Source organism: Strix uralensis, chromosome 25 (genome assembly GCF_047716275.1).
Source record: "Strix uralensis isolate ZFMK-TIS-50842 chromosome 25, bStrUra1, whole genome shotgun sequence".
Lineage (NCBI taxonomy): Eukaryota > Metazoa > Chordata > Aves > Strigiformes > Strigidae > Strix > Strix uralensis.
Genome location: NC_133996.1, coordinates 3,339,227 through 3,355,931, shown reverse-complemented (window position 1 = coordinate 3,355,931; position 16,705 = coordinate 3,339,227). Strand labels below are relative to the sequence as shown.

At 53.6% G+C, this 16,705-nt stretch overlaps 2 protein-coding genes across 5 annotated transcripts in view; one reads left to right on the top strand and one right to left on the bottom strand.

The window, feature by feature from the left end:
- Positions 1–16,335, top strand: part of PTPRU (protein tyrosine phosphatase receptor type U) — a 76,804-nt gene extending 60,469 nt beyond the window's left edge. For all 4 annotated transcript variants that reach the window (XM_074894196.1, XM_074894195.1, XM_074894194.1 and 1 more), the window contains 4 exons: positions 6,238–6,363; positions 8,644–8,801; positions 10,548–10,683; positions 13,226–16,335. In XM_074894196.1, coding sequence (XP_074750297.1) covers positions 6,238–6,363; positions 8,644–8,801; positions 10,548–10,683; positions 13,226–13,288 — 483 coding nt within the window. In that variant the 3' untranslated portion in view covers positions 13,289–16,335. The remainder of the gene's footprint in view (positions 1–6,237; positions 6,364–8,643; positions 8,802–10,547; positions 10,684–13,225) is intronic.
- Positions 2,084–4,066, bottom strand: LOC141954493 (uncharacterized). The gene is made up of 2 exons (XM_074894094.1): positions 3,163–4,066; positions 2,084–2,506 (listed from the first exon to the last, which is right to left on the bottom strand). Exons 1-2 carry the CDS (start codon positions 3,721–3,723, stop codon positions 2,084–2,086), a joined length of 984 nt encoding a protein of 327 aa, XP_074750195.1. The 5' UTR covers positions 3,724–4,066.
- Positions 16,336–16,705: the final 370 nt, after the last annotated feature.

Genomic DNA, 16,705 nt, shown 5'->3' with positions numbered 1-16,705 from the left:
AGGAAATGGCCTCAAGTTGCACCAGGGGAGGTTTAGATTGGATATTAGATGGATATTAGGAAAAATTTCTTCACTGAAAGGGTTGTCAAGGCTTGGAACAGGCTGCCCAGGGAAGTGGTTGACTCACCATCCCTGGAGGTATTCAAAAGACTGTTATTAACAATAATATTTTATGGTGAGGGCTCTGTGATTGCCTGTGCTTCATTACTTTTGAAAATCTTGGTTTAGCACTTTGTGATACAGCCATCCAAAGGGCTGGCTCTAAGTCCAGTTTATTTTGATACTTGGTTTTAATGACTCGCTGCTGAGAAGAATTCCTCACGCAGGTGTGTAGGTGCAGATGGAAGAACTGCATCGTTGGCTGTGCTTATTAAACCCTGATACTTGTTTTTCAGTCCATCCACTGCTTAGGCAAAGGGTTTTCTTGGCTGATAAATGTCCATCGCTCCCGGTGTCAGCCAGCTGCGCTTGCAAACTGTTTGATTTCGGGGGTTTTAGCAAATGCTCTCTCCATAGCACAAGTTACTTTCTCACTCATCGTTCAAACGGCACCTTCACCTTGAAGGGGCACTTGACGTGTGTTTATTTTTTGGACAAGATCTGCTCGGTAGCGTACTACTGACAGCAGCTGGTCATCAGCAAGCTTGCAAGGCTTGTCTTTTTGGAAAAGAAAACTTGAAGTTCAACAGGTCTTTTCAGCCCTTTGGCGCGAGATAAGCACAGATCTCCGTGTGGTACGAGGGATGTTCATCGTAGCTCCCGTCTCATTCCAGCGTATTGTGAAGAAGTCATTTACTGTTGAGAATAGACCATTTCTGTGTGAGAATATGTAAATAAGATGACAATAAATAGAAGTTCAACTGTTTGCTTCCTGCATCCCTGTGGATTGTCTTGCACAGCCCAACTTTGGAGACCACTGGCTAAGAAAACCCAAGTGAGGAATGATCTGGGTGTCCTCCGCTGGAGAGCGCGTTACAAGCCCAGAAGTCTTCAACCCCTGGTTTGGTACAAGTGACATCCCCCTCTCTGGATTAGTGATTTCAACATTCCTGACTTCATCGGGTATGTCTCCGCCTGTGAACCTTCCTTGAACTAGTGCTCCCACTTTGACCTGCTTCTCAGTGACTTTGTGCAGACCTGGCAAGCTCTCCGACGTTATTGAAGGTCTCTGGTTTCTGTAACCCAAGCCACCAATACAGCAATATCGATTTTAAAGTCACTGGGACAGGGCGTGAGATGAAATAAAGTCACTGGGACAGGGCACGAGCAGCATTTGCCTGCTGCTTCCCGGTGCCAGTTGAACTGGTGTGGGCCTCTTCATCTGGCGGATGGATGCTCCACTTGGGAGGTGGAATCACGTACTCAGCTCTTACCTGGGACCTAACTGAGGGAATCTTTCCATGACTGACTGTGCCAGGTAGCGCTGCATGTTTACTGTGACCTCGTGATCTAATTCCTCCTGAGCACTGTAATCTCTTTGCATCCATGGGTGTGAAGTGTGGAGCACCCTGCAGAGGCGGTGTTCCAGGTCTGCTCTCCCCAAAAAGCGCAATTCCCTTTGTGTGGAAAGGAAGGGGCTCACGAGGCAGCATCTTGTGTAAAGGCTTCGGTGAAAGGCTCTTGTTGAGAGGAAGCCTGAGTAAATGCTGCTGGGAGAGAGAGGTTCTTCCTGCAGTAAGGCCCAGCTGTGACTCCCGTAGGACAGAGGTGTGGCTGTGCCGGCGGCAATGCTGTAGCTCTCCCCAGCTGGGCTGTGGGATGGGCAGGAGAAGCCAAGTGTGCTCCCTGCAGCCCCGCTGCCCCTGGCCTGAGCTGGGGGAGGAAGGGGCATGGCCTCCCCAAGAGCTGTGAGGGACTGGTTTGGTTGGAGTGGCCCTGGGTGCTGGTGCAGCTCCTGGATTAGCCCCAGGGTGGCCTTTTGCTGGGTTTTGCTGAGCGCAGCGCTTGTGCCCGGGGCCTTTGGCTTTCCTGGGCTGGAGCCAAAACCTTTGTGTCCCTGAAGGCAACAACCCCCCCAGCCCCGGGTGTGGAGATGGCGACTGTGAGACTGTAGAGACAGGTCAAGGCAGCTAGGAAAGGTTTATTAGGGAGAAGAAGAGAATCCCCTGGCTGGGGTGCGGGGGCTGTTTGCAGGGGCAGGAGGTGTGACAGGGGGTGGTGAAGCCGTGGCTGGATCAGGAGCCGCCTCCTGGGTGCCAGCGGGGCTGTGGCTGCAGTGGCGTTTGGGTGGGGGGGGACTGGCACTGCCCCTGGGGGCGGTTGTGCCGGCCCACAGCTCGGTGGGTGTGGAGCTGGTGGTTGCCGATGTCCGGGTGTCATTGTCCTCCTGCGCAGCTCCCACCGCCGGCTGAGCCTCAGGGCATTGTCTTCTTGGGCGGTCTTCCTCCATGTCGGGGCCCAGTGGGGGTGCAGCTGGGGCTCTCTTTCTGGCCCCGGCACTCTGCGTGAACATCGTGAGGAGGTTGGGGTCATCTCTGTTGAAGAGGGGGTTGTGGTAGAAGAGCAGCTACGGAATGCAAAGGAGAGGAGTTAGTTGCCATCACTGCAGGAAAGAGAAAGACAGAGGTCCCATAACTAAGCATCTGCACCAGAAAAGACAAACGTGGGTGGGTATGAAAAAGGGCTCTCCGGGGCATTTTAAACGCCAAGAATCAAATGTTAGGATCGGGTTTTGTTAAGTAATAACCAGCCTTGTGTTTTGGGCTCTTGGGAGCAGAGAAGTGCAGGGTTTTCAAAGGCCTAAAAAGCGATGGAGAAAGCCACCCACCACTAGTTTTCAGGCTCCTCAGCGTGGAATGGACACGTTGGGAATAATGTGAGGCTGGCGTGTATCTTGTCAGCTGATGCCGCGAGAAGATTGAAATGTTTGGTGCAGCCAGATATGGAGCAAACACAAAAAAGGCTTGTTATGATGGGACTGTCTTCTGTTTCACAGGGTCAAAGCAAGCAGAAATAACCCAAATCCATTTTGTCAGCATTTCTGCTCCTCCGAAATCCTGCACCGAGAATTCCTGAAAACGACCCATGAGCCAAAATCAGGCGATTTTCTCCCAGCCCTATCCTTGCTCCCTACCTTGAGAAGGTTTATTTTATCTGAAGGTGAACCTCTCCCCCTCTCCAACTGTCCCGAGGGTTCGCTCGTGTGCAGAGGACCTGACGTACCTTGCCCAGAGCAGGCCCTGCTGCTGCTAGTGCCTGCAGCTCCTCGATGGAGATGGAGATGATGGAATCCCTCTCCATTTTGCAGAATCCATGGAGGTTGAGTTGGAGAATGAAGCCTCTCATGGACTCAGTTTCAAAGATCTTGTGGTGTCCCCTCCTGCCCAGCACTTCCGTTTGGAAGAGTTCTTTGGCGGTGACGATGCAGTTGCCATCGTCTCCCCACCAGATGGACTGGAAGTGCTGGCTGTTGACAACCTCCCAGAGCTTCTGGAGGAAGAGCTGGCCTGAAGCCGGGCTGGTGTTAGCACAGATGTCTTCTAGGAGGAGATGGCATGTCATGGGGGCCTGGGAGTCACCCACAAAAGCTTGGAGGGCATTTCCTTCCGGGAGAGGCCCGGTGGCAGCGTCCCAAGATGCTCCCGTATCCCCTCCTGGACGGCTGGGACAGGGTGAAGCCGGCCACCAAGCTGACCCCTCTGGGTCGGAAGCCCAGGGTGTCTCCGGCGAAGGTGGCTCCATTTTAATTTGTTTTTTCATATCTTGGCTCACGTGTCCATCCATGGCCCTTTCTCTGACCGGTCTGGGTCGTGCTGGTCAGCAGAATGAAGGGCCCTGGTGCCAGGTGCCAACGTCACCGTGACGACTGTGCTGCATCCCAGTGACATGGCAGCCTGGCGCCTGTCTCCTGGCAACAGGAAGGGGAAAACAGAGGGAATTGCTAGAGAGCCCTGTTCCCTTCTCCTGGAGAGAGCCGTTTGGAGCCAAGGAGTGAGCGCAGCTGTCTTTGCTTTTGGCGTGTCCTGCCAGGCCAGTGCTGCGTCCTGTTGGCCCTGGGAGCTGGTGCCCAGGGAGGGATGGGGAAGGCCGCAGTGCTGGGCCTCCAAGTGTCCTGGAGCTGAAGTTTTTCCCTTGGGCACCTCCCCCCCGTGCAGAACTGCCCGTCCCCTCTTCTCTGGAATAAACCCGCCGTGTGATTTCAGTAGCGCTGCTTCTGTCGTGGTGTGCGTGTCCCCAGAGGATGCTCTGAGCTTTCAGCAGGCTCTGCGTGCTGCTCCCGAGAATGAACTGGACATGAGGAAGCGTTTCTTTACCGAGAGGGTGGTCAAACCCTGAAAGAGGCTTCCTAGAGAGGTGGGTGATGCCCCACACCTGTCAGTGTTGAAGAGGCATTTGGACCATGTCCTTAAGAACAGGCTTTCACTCTTGGTCAGCCCAGAAGAGTTCAGGCAGTTGGACCAGATGAGAGTTGTAGGTCCCTTCTAATGGAGCTCTTCTGTTCTATTTGATGTAGGACGGTATAACTGAAGAGGTGAGAAGGGGGTTGTGGTGGTGACTGTTGCCTCTGTGTGCCTCTGCGAGTCCAGAGCAGGGGGTGTGGGTGCAGAGGCAGCAGCCCCGGGTGGCTCTGGCCTGGGCGGGCAGGCTGTGCTGTCCCGGTGCGAGGACGGGGCTCGGCATGGGGCTGCGTGGAGCCCCGGCTGGCAGTGCCGGGTGCCCTGAGCCTGGTGGGCTTTGCTCCCGATGGGCCGGAGCTGCCTGGCTTCCCTCTGGGCACAGCGGTGTGGGAGCTGGGCAGACGAAGAGCTTTGCCTGCAAGTGTGGCTGTGAGCCAGAGCAGCGGGCAGGTCGGCCTAGGTGAGGGTGACTGATGCTCCTGCACCCATTTTTCACCTTTATTCACATTTACCCTCATTTGTGCTTAGGTACCCACTGGGCACCAAGTGTCCCTTTGAAAACTCAGCCCTGGAGCAGGGCCACTGTATTCCTGTCCCTCCGCTGTGACCATCCAGCACCACCCTTCTGCAGCACAAGCATCAGCTATCAGCCGAACCCAGCTGCAGTGGATCACAGCAGGGAAGGAGGCAGCAAAACCAATTTTATTTCTCTCTCTCAACCTGTTCTTTCATTCCATGGTCCAGAAACATCCTTCAGCCTCACAGGAGCTGCCCACTCCTGTGCCATGCTCCCACAGGGTGCCAGGCCCCATGCAGCGGCCGGTGTCCCCTGGCACCGTCCAACAGGGACTCTGCTATTTTTCTTCATTATTCAGCCCTGCCTCTCTCTGTGGACGTCTATTCTTCAGGGATGTCTGTGTTACAATATTTAGCTGGATCTTAAATGTTTACCAGTTTAGGACCAACAAGTAATAAATCAACCTTTACAGCAGGCAGCTCTGAAAGGTGACTTAGAGGGTATATCCCTCACTTGAACTACGTCTTGCCGAAGGAAGTTTTAATATCCAAATTATAGCTCTGAGTCTAGAAGGCTTAAAGATCTTGGAGATTTATAGCCCCTATTAATAACCAATTATTTCTCAAACACATTTGCCATGCAGTTAGGCCCAAGCCGTTAGATGACCTGAAATGCTAAATGCCCTGTTAAAGTGCGGTGACAAATGTCATATATTTTGTGTCGATGCTGGTTTCCCAGCTGTCGCGGTGTGAAAACAATTGCATCTGTGACCCTTGAACCGAGCCATCCATCAGTGCTGTGCTGGACACGTGGAGGGGGAGCAGGAGTCGCTCCCCAGCCCTTTCCTGGGCTGCAGGTTGGGATTGATTTGACTTGGCGGGATGTCCTGGCCACGGGACGAGGGGGACTGGCATCCCATATGGCTGGTGCTGCTGATGGCAGAGCAGCGGCTAAAGGCAATGGGGTTTGAGAGCAGACTTGGAGCAGCCAGGCCCTGCTCCATCACAGTGCAGGATCAGGTCTCTGCTGGTGGGGCTGAGGCAGGGTCCATCCTGGACCAGCAAAGTCCATCTCCAGGAGCACCAGCTGTTGCGTTCGTGCAGCGGAGAGAGGACTTTATGGATGCCAGGGGTTGGACCTGACCTTTCAGCTTCGATCCCTCAAGAAGCTGAGGGACCTTCCATCCATCAGTGTGCTGTGGGTCCTGCGTGAGTAACGGCGTTGTGGGTCCAGCATCCCATCTTGGGGCCACCCCCTCTGCCAGCAGCCCCTCTCCAGCACCAACCACTCTGTTCCACTCAGCGTTGCCTGTGGTGCATGGTGCCCCTTCCCCATGTCCCAGTACATGTTCCTGGTCATGGTGAGCTGTGCTTCTCTCTGCAGCCCTGTTTGCAGTACTGGCCTGAGCCGGGGCTCCAGCAGTACGGCCCGATGGAGGTGGAGTACGTGTCCGGAGCGGCGGATGAGGACATCGTGTCTCGTCTCTTCCGAGTCCAGAACATCACACGGGTGAGGGTCTCTCCTCTGGCTCCGTGCAGGGGGGTCAGGGGGGCTTCACACGTGTCTGTGTGTGTGTGCCCAGGTGCCCCCCAGGCATCTCCCAGTGCAGAGGTCGGGGCTGGGTGAGCTTGTGTGCAGGGGGTGGATTGCTTTTGTTAACCTCTGCATTGAGGAAGGGCTGGGGCATCACCAAGAGCTTCTTTGTGTGAGTGAAGACCTTTCTTGGAGAGCAGAAGGATGATGCATCTAGTGACGCTACGCACGCCAAGAGCTTGTCGTAGCCCAGCCAGGTAATTCTCCGTATAAACTAATAGAATGGTGCTGTAGATGCTGGTGTCTCTTCAGCCTAATCCAGCTCCTCCAGAGGATTCAGCCCCAGCTCTTCACCTGGCACAGAGGAGCCTGTAAAATTGCCGTTGGTTCCATCCAACCTTTCTGGAGTTCACAGCTCCTTGCAAGATGTTAGGTAACCCTGTAGGAAGACCTTTCTCATCCTGCCCAGAGGTCCATCTCTGCCCTGCCACGCATGTATCGCAGAATGGAGGCTCCCCGCATGGGCATGGCAGCTCCCCTGGGACCAGCAGAGCCCTTTTCCTGCAGGATGAGAAGATCCACACAGGTTTTCACCTGTTGTTGCGTTGATGCTTGGCTGGTTCAGCTTGCCTTTAAATGAAGAGAAATGCAGTGGGATTGGGAAGGGACAGGGACTGCGATGAACAGCCCACATGAGTGCAGAAGTGTACGTGGAAAGAAAAGCTGATTTAACTACAAAAGCCAGACATGAAGAGGTGGCATCCCTGCAGTCTTTAAATCTTTCAAGGGTGGACAAGAGGCTGAGGCTGGTGCCTCAGTGGAGGTCATCGGGCAAATGGGAATTAGGGAGCTTGGAAGGGAGTGTGTGGCTTGGCTGATGGCATGGCTGGGAAGGGTGCTTCAGTGTGGGAGCTGGGGTCGGAGGAGATAAATCCCGATTATTTGGACTCTTAACACTAAGAGGGGTTTGGTTCACGCTCTCTTTGGGGGTATCTGGCATTTTCTGGGTGTCAGCACAAAATCCTTCACCAAATGTGCTTTGCTCTCAGGTGGTACAGTATACCCCATGCTAAATTAAAATGCAGCATGACTGAAATCTTTGGATCTAAGAAGAGAGTTCCCCAGGGAGCCACTTCTTGCCAAGCCCTGCCAGCTGGAGGGGAGCCAGGCATTGGGGGTGTCACAAGTCCTCCAGAGCCAGACAGAGCTTTCACCTGAGCTTCAAAACGGATCCCAAAGCTTTCCTTCCCAGACTGTCAGAGGAGTCTTCTCCTGTTTTAACTTATTTGTTTCATCTTCCCCCTCTGCTTTCCTGACTTCCAGCTGGAAGCAAAAACTCAAGCCCAGGGAGGTCAGCCCGTCCCAGCCATGTCACCAATCCACATGGAAGCTCCTGAAAAGTCCAGAAAAGCCCTTATGCATTGGGATGTGCTGGTTGGATTGGGCACCGAATGCCCCCAACACCTGCTCCCCAGGTTGGGGCTCCCTGCAGAGCCACAGGAATACCTGGTCCCGCTGCTTGGAGATGTTCTGGTGCTTGCCCTGCTCATCATGCATCTGAAGTTGGGTGGATGGGGCCCTCCAGAGCTGGGGATCCCCCATCTGCATTTGATCCCCCCTTTCTCCTCCAGTGTGTGCTCTCCACACATGTGCCACTGAGCCCCAAAATGCGGCTGGAGTGTGTGACCCGTGGTTTCATCCCATCAGGCACTCCTGATGCCCCGAGTGCTTCTGAGCCCTGCATCTGCCTGGCTAAAGCCTGGCCTTGTTTAGCTTTGTGGCTGTAATCCTCCTCCTGGAGCCTGCTAACCAGATTAGGTTTCAAGACTAACCAGATTACCAGGGTATTAGGGCGCATTTCCACTGTTCCCTGCCTCCGTGGGTGGCAGCTTCTCATCAGCCTCCTGGTTTACAGCAAACACAACAAAAACACATCTGCATTCAAGACAAGGATGGGATGGAGAAGCCTTGGGGAAGCTCAGGGGTCTGGTAACAGGTTTTAGGAGATACAGAGACAGCCTGAGACGCTGCGAGTTAGGATAAACCATGTCAGTGGAGCTTCTCCCAGGTGGAATGGGGTGGTGGAAGCAGTGTGAGCTGTGGAGGAGAGGGCTCAACTATCTTTTGAAGGACCAGGAGAGAGTTTTCCTCTCTACTACTAATGCATGGCAAACCCCTCTTGCCCTCCATCACACCTGCAGTGGAGGCAAATGAGGGCAGCCCATGGGTTCAAGCTGATGAGGTTTGCTTTTCTAGTTGCAGGAGGGGCACCTGATGGTCCGGCATTTCCAGTACCTGCGGTGGTCAGCGTATCGAGACACCCCGGACTCCAAGAAGTCCTTCCTGCACCTCCTGGCCCAAGTGGAGAGGTGGCAGAAGGAAAGCGGTGATGGCCGGACTGTGGTGCACTGCCTGTGAGTGTCATCTGGAGAGGAGCAGGCTCTGGTGTGGGGGGAGATGGCACCAGCTCACGGGTCCCCAGTTCTGCCTGGAAATCCTCTAAAAAGTCCTCACGGGTGTGACTTTGTCACAGAATCATAGGATTGTCTAGGTTGGAAAAGACCTAGAAGATCATCCAGTCCAACCAATGACCTAACACTTACAGTTCCCAACTACACCATATCTCTAAACACTAAGTCAACTTTACTCTTAAACACCTCCAGGGGTGGGGACTCCACCACCTCCCTGGGCAGCCCATTCCAACGCCTAACCACCTGTTCTGTAAAGAAATGCTTCCCAATATCTCGTCTAAACCTTCCCTGATGCAATTTGAGGCCATTCCCTCTTGTCCTATCACTTGTTACTTGGTTCAAGAGACTCGTCCCCAGCTCTCTGCACCCTCCTTTCAGGGAGTTGTAGAGGGCCATGAGGTCTCCCCTCAGCCTCCTCTTCTCCAGAGTAAACCCCCCCAGTTCCCTCAGCCGTTCCCCATCAGACCTGTGCTCCAGACCCTGCACCAGCTCCGTTGCCCTTCTCTGGACACGCTCGAGTCATTCAATGGCCTTTTTGGAGTGAGGGGCCCAAAACTGAACCCACTCATCGAGATGTGGCATCACCAGTGCCAAGTACAGGGGCAGGATCCCTTCCCTGTCCCTGCTGGCCACACTATTTCTGATGCAAGCCAGGATGCCATTGGCCTTCTTGGCCAATGTGTCCCCAGTGGTGCTCTCTCTCCCACAACATGAGTTTTGCTTGAGGCACTTTGTGGTCACCACGTCAAACCTCCTCCATGAGATGGATGTTTGGTGGGATTGACACCTGCCAGCAGCAACCCTGCCGTTCGTGCCTGTACCCTGCCTTGCAGCGAGGCTCGGCAGAGGTCCCAGCCCTGTCACCATGTCCCGTGCGTGTCACAGGCTCCAAAGGGATGTGGCAGGAGCTGTGCAACTCCCACCACTTGCTTCTCATTGAGGTGGACATGCTCTCCATCCCCCTCCTGCCAGCTGGGTCTGGCTCACACAAACACCCGTGCGTGTTCTCCTCGATGGGACCTAGCACGTTCGCAGATTGGTAGAGACAGCAGGCGAGCCTTTAATCAAAAATTAATTACAGCCTCGTCCATCTTCATTAGTTGAAGGATAATTTGAGAACATGCTTTATAAAACGCTGGCATCATGTTCTCTATTTCTTTCCCCGGTCCCCTTTGCTGCCAGGGATCAGACGTGGTGGTGTGGGATGATTTCAGCCCAGGATGGGGGGAGGTACCCGGTGAGCTCTGCGCTGGGGGAAGCGTGGGATGGTTCCTCCAGCCAGCACCACCCAACAGGTCATCAGCCAAGGGTCACCCTGCGGAGGGGAACGGTGTGGTAGAGGGACACAGTGGCTTCCCCAAGGTCCCATGAGGAATCGCTCCGTGGCAGGGCTGGAAACTGGGCCCAGATGTCCAAGATCCAGCTGCGATGGTCCAAAAGGTGTTTTCATGCTCTGTTGTGGCTCTTGTGAGGACCAGAGGGCAGGATCACAGCTCCTGCCACCGTGTGGGTCTGGTTCAGGTCCCCCAGTTTGGGAGGACTGGGGGGTGTGAGCTCCTGCTGTGGGACATCTGGGTTGCAGGGATGGATAGAGAAAGGGGGAATTTAGGGGGAAGGGGGGAAATGAGGGAGAAAGAAGATGCTCTAATGCCATGTTCTCACCACCGACACGTGTGTTTCTCCCACCAGGAACGGAGGTGGCCGGAGCGGCACCTTCTGTGCCTCCACCATGATCCTGGAGATGATCAAGTGTCACAACATGGCAGATGTTTTCTATGCTGCAAAGACCCTTCGCAACTACAAGCCAAATATGGTAGAGACCTTGGTAAGCACGAGACACCACACCCAAAACACCTCCTTTCCCACCCCAAATCCTGATGAGCATTGTGGGCATCCTCATGCAGAGCATGTCTGGGCGAGCGTGCCAGCGCCGTGCTGTGGGCTGGGGTGGGCAGGGGGGTGAGGCAGCTCTTGAAAGCAGCCTTGGGCTTGCCTTCATCTCACCGTGCCGACATGCCCTTGGCGTCGGCACTGGGCTTGTCAGAAATCCTTCCCAGGAGTAATAAGGCAGGTTTGCATTAATTCATGGGATGTAATTGCAGCTCTTCAGAGGGTTTGTGGCGCCGGGAGCAGCTCCGAGGTGGAATCAGACAAATTCCTGTTGGAAATATAAAAAGGGAACTGCCTTTTGAGTGAAATTAATTGGTGGAGAAGCTGCTGGGGGCAGCAATGGAGCTGCATCTCATGATGGAGAGGCTGGAGGTGGCAGCGGGTCAGGGTGCAAAGCCTGTGCCCTATTACAGGCCCTTGATAACAGGACAGGGAATGGAGCAGGCGTGTGTCTATCCCCGTGGTGGAGGAATCCAGGTGCTTTGTGATGCTTTTAAAAGCAAGTCAGCCGGAAATGTTTACCCTGCTTAGATTATAAAATCCCTAAGTTGCAAAATGAAATGGTTTTGAGGAGGGGATGTGATTTGCATTAGGAATTAAAGTGGAGGAGAATGTGAGGGAGGGGAGAGGGGAGCAGAGGGAGGAATGTAGATAATGGAAAGATGATGTGACAAGCATGAAGCCACCAGACCCATTGGGCTAAATTGCAAAGGTATTAAAAAAAAAGGCAACATTTCACATCAGGACACAAGCATCCTCCAGCCTCAAATGAACCCGAACCATCTATTCTGGGAATCCCAATCTACTGGAGTCACTGGGAGGCCGGATCCTCGCCCGACGTAAAGAGCTGCAGCCCAGCAGAGAGCAGCCAGCGCGTAGCAGCTTCCCGCTGCCCGTGCATCTTCCCCCTCGGTTTGCCTGTGGGGTTTATTTTATATGATGATAAATGGAAACAATCCCTTTTCTTAATCCAAAAAGCATTATGTGCTTTTAATCTAAGCTGTCACAGCCTCCTCGCTTTGAAACCCTTCTCCCCCGCTGCCCGTTCCCACCTGGGGTCCCCGAGCAGCCGCCCACCCGCGTGGGGATAACAGGATTTTCGTGCCGGTGCTGAAGCTGCCGATGAGGATTTCAGGAGATGAGCTCTCCCCTTTCCCTCTCTGCTGTCGCACCCAGGATGCTCCCACGATGTCCCAGTGCTCACAGCGGTGTCAGAAACCTGATTTTTGGTGGGTTTTTCTTCCCCACTCTGGCTGATTTTTGCTGCTTGGATGCTTGAAGGAGACACACCTCATGGAGATGGGCACTTCCAAGGTCCGAGCTCCCCTTGTAGTCTGCTGTGCTGTGAATTGTGTGAGGATGGGAGAGCACAAGAACAAGTCACGTAAAGGAGGACAAGGATGGATGAGACTGCCTTCGCAAGCCCAATTTCAGTGATTTTTGCTATAAAACCAGGAGCCAGCCGTGCTGGGCTTTCCCCTCGTGCAGCTGAGGAGCCAGCTATGGGGGCAGCAAAGGGTGGGAAGATGCTGACACTGTCTGTAGCTGTCTCAGGGAAAGGAAGGGGTGGGACAGTGAGCCTTTCCCACTCGCACCCCTTGGCTCTGGCCTGGCCGTCGCAGGCGGGTCAGACTTTGACCTGAGCACCAAAATGCTTATTTGTTTGGCATTTCCCTTGGAAAACTTGGATATTTGGAAGTGAAAGCTCCTGGGACTTCCCTTCACACCTCTCCCTGGACGCAAAGAAAATGCCCAGACCAAATCCCTGCCAGGGATGGAAAATGGCATTTTTTTTTATCTGCAGCAAGAGAATTTGTGATGAGAAACGCCCTGGCAGCCCTGGCAGGGTGTCTCCAGACAACGGATGCAGTGAGCATGGTCCTTATGTGCAGCCTTGCTGAACTCAAAAATAGAGAAACTTCTTGATTTCAGGGCCGAGATTTTATTTCAGACCCCAGATCCCATCCCTCCCATGGCTCTGCCACTATCTGATTGACAGATGTCAATCACTGCAGGGGTGGGGGGGTTCCGTGGGTGAGGCTGGTCGGTGGAGCCCCGCACTGGTGCTGCCTGGTTTGCACCCTGGTGTGGTTAATAAACCATATTTTCGTGGTAAGGGGACATCCCAGTCCTTGTCCGTCCTTCAGGGGACGTGAAGGTGCTGCGTGTCCCCGAATTGCAGGAAATTGAGCGCGTGTGGTGGTGCCTTTGGATCCGGGGGTTGATTCATCCCCCTTCCCCAGGAATGGGTGTTGTTTGCCAAAAGTGGAGTTTCTCCTGGCTGTTTCTTCAGCAGGACTGTCACAGGGGCAGGAGAGGGACACAGCCCCCAGCGAGGGGTGACGTGTGTTCATCCCATAGAGCCCTTCCCAGGCTTTTCCTTAGGGCTACCAAAACTTATTTTGCCTTGAAAAGGGATATCTTTGAGAAATGATTTGCTTGGGATCATAACAACCCTCTTTTTCCTCTCCAAACAGGAGCAGTATCATTTCTGCTACGACATAGCACTGGAATATCTGGAGTCCCTGGAGACCAGATAGCACCTCGCCAGAAGAGAGGCGGCAAGGGCTTGCGCAGGGGTCGTGCCAACCGTGCGTTTCGCACTTGGACGTTGCGTTAGCACTGAAAGTGAGGAGGGAAACAGCAAAGGGCCCAACGAGAAAACCCATCAGATCAAGAAAAATGAAAGGACGTGGAGACGTGTCAGCCGCTCCCCATCTTCATCCTCCGCTCTCCATATTTTCTTCCCACCCCAAGTGCGTCCGAGCGGCCGCGGGTTGGATGCCACGACTCGTCCCGTCCCTGCTTTGAGTCGCGGTGGTGGGGTCGGAGTGTGCAGGATGCGGCCCCGCAGCGCTGCCTGGGCATCTCTAAAGCAGCTGGAGAGGAGGCCAGGGAGGGGAGGAGGAGGACAGAAGGAGCCAAGGCCGTTTCCCAGCAGGGAAGGCTGGATGTTTGGAGAAGAGATGTTGCTTTTTTAATTGTGCGTGGAATTGAAGCAGCTCTTCCGAGGAGCCCAGATGGCTGCTGGCAGGTTTTGCCCTTGGTGGGGACATGCTCTGACCAGAGCAAAGACCCTGAGAGGAGCTCTTGAGTTTTTGCCCGTTTGCATCATGAGTTTGATCTTCGCTTTTTTTAGTTCTGTGAGTTGCAACCCTTTGTGTATCCAGCCCTGGAAAGAACAGGGGCAAGGGACGGGAGGTGGGGGGTCGGGGCTCGGCAGCTGCCCGGGCTCATGCTGCGGCGTGGGGGGCACCGGGCATGCGATGTCCCTCTGCAGGGACCAACCCAGACCCTTCCTGGCACCCTTGCAAAGCTTTTCAAGTGATGGTTCCCCTACCTCTCCACACCATCTTCTCCATCTGTAGCAATTAATTCCTCCTGGTCTGACCCAAAGGCCATGGGTCCGTTTTTAACCCGTTCCTTGTGAATCGCTGCACATGAGACACCTCCAGTGCCCAGAAACAAAGTCCTCAAAATTCAGATCCATCCCATATGCCTCCTGGGTGCCGCCCCAGGCAGCTGCCCATCGGTGCTGCTTGGCTTTTGCTGGGGTTGGTGAAGCAGGACAGTGGGTTTTGGTGATGGCATTGGCGTGGGGTGGGCTGTCCTGAAGCCCTGAGCTGTGGCAGTGCTTCGGGGCTGGGTGCAGGGAGGTCCCCACGACCCCGGTGCCACCCAGGGACAAGCGTACAGGGCCAGTGATTGAAGGTACCTGATACTTTTTTGGCTTCATCCTGCTGCAGGCGGGTGTGAGATGTCACTTTTTCTGTCTGATAGTGTGATAATTACAGGGAGTTCTGCTTACAGCCTGGTTGTAATACAGCTGTGGTGAGGGTTTTCTCTCCCTGCAAATGGCCTCAACAAGGTGCAACCAGAGGGATGCAGGTCTGGCGTCTGCCTCAGAGACTCGAGGAACTGAGGGGAGGTTGCAGAACCCTTCACAGTCATTTTGGGGCGGGATGAAGCAGAACAGTTGAGAAACTATCCTCCATACGCTGAAGGTTGCACATGGACAACCTCATCCTCATTCCCCTCCATGCTCCCCCATCAACCCAAGGCAGGGGAAGCTTCCCTGCCCTGCCTCCCAGAGGCTGGGGATCCCTCTCACCAGGGAGTTTCAGTCAGATCCATATCACAACTGGAAGCTTTGGAAAACACTCTTTGGCTAGACCAAGCTGCAGCCTGAAGGCTGCAGAGCTGAAACAGCTGCGTCCTGGATGAGCAAACCCAGGGGATAATTCCATCCACCTTCCAAGGGTGGAGGAGAGCAACAACCTTGGAGAATGTCCCACCTGCTGCCTTGCAAACACCCAGGGGTGGCGAGCGGGATTTCAGCAGCAGGGGGAGGTTTTGCCCAGACATTTGGCTTTCCCGCCTGCTCCCTGAATAATTCACATGGCCTGACAATAACTTATTCCAAGGGCTATACAACATTATTCCCCTTCTTTCCATCCCTGCTTTCTAACACTGTTGTGTGCCCATGCTGTCTTGTGACCAAATAGTCTTTTTACCCCACCAGAGCCTGCAAAATGGTCCAGTTACACCAGTACCTGGTAACACCAGTACTCGCATCGCGAGCCTTGACTTGGAATAAATTCGTGTCCTTTTCCCAGTCCCCGTCTCTCTGTAGACGTGTCCGTGCTGTCCTAGGGCGCAGCGGGGAAGGCACCGTGTGGTGGGTGCAGAGAGGTCCCAGGGTGCAGAGTTTGTTTGGTTTTGTATGAAAAGGGCTGAGCTGAGCCTCTGAAATTCCTGGGAATAGGCTGATGTTGGCACTGTTCAGCCCTGGAGCCTTGGGGGCTGGAGGGATGCTGCTGCTTCATCCCAGACCTTCCCGGAGCCTGGGCCACCTGCGTCCTCCCTCCGGTCCAGAGGGAAGGAGCATCCCACAGTCCTTCGCAGGTAAAGTGTTGCCAGAAAGAAGAAAAAAGGAAAATTGAAACCACATTTAGTCCTAAAGAGACAACAGAGACTGAAGGTGTTGTACATATGTTTTAAAAGTGAGAAATTTTTTTTTTTTTTGATATCTCCTTGCTGGATGTCTCTGGGTTTTTAGGGCATCTCTTGTGAAGGGCAAACTTTGAAATCAAAGTGCTATAAAAACCAACCCATCTCCAACTCCTACTGAGATGCTCATATGACATGAGGCAAGGACATCCTGTACATAGAAATATATATATAGAAATATATATATAAAAATATAAATACTGTTCTTAAGATGGATAATGTTTATTGGTATTACAGATTGGAGTGGTGCTTTTTTTTTAATAAAAATAAAATAACAATTAAAAAAAAGAAAAAAAAATTAAAATCCCAGAAAAACACCAAAGTGGAACGGTTTTGTCTATATGCAGAAAAAGTGACCATGAGAGCTGGCAGCATCCAGGAGCTGCTGCGGAAGGGACTGGTACCATGAGGCGGCCCCACGGCGGAGGAGGACGGTGCGGTGGGACCGAGGGAGGGACATGTCTGATGTGGATTGTACCACGCACATCCAGCTGTTGTTAACTGTTTTTTTATTATTATTTTTGGCTTTCTTTCCTTTTAAGAAAATCAGTTACATAAATAAATGTTCCAAATTTGTGATGGCCTCTGGAGTTCTTTCCCTGGCTCTGGTTGGGGAGCTGTGGTGTGGGGAACCCTGATGCAGGTGCTCACCAAGCAGCTTCTAGAAAAGACGTGTCTTGCTTTTCAAGGGTATTTTGGGGGAGCACGGTGGCAGGGCCAAACTCCAGGCCTGCAAAACCTTCATGGCACGGAAGAGCTGTGTTCACCCATCACCGTGCAGAGGAGACAGGGTTGCCTTGTGCTCGCAGGGCTTTGCTGTGGGTTTTCTCCTGAGAACAGCGTGGTGAGGCCTTGGACCAGGCAAGACCTGGCAGCCAACCTGCGGGGGTTGGATGTCCACAACTTCATGCAACACTTCTGATGGAAGTTTTCCATTCCTGGAAAAG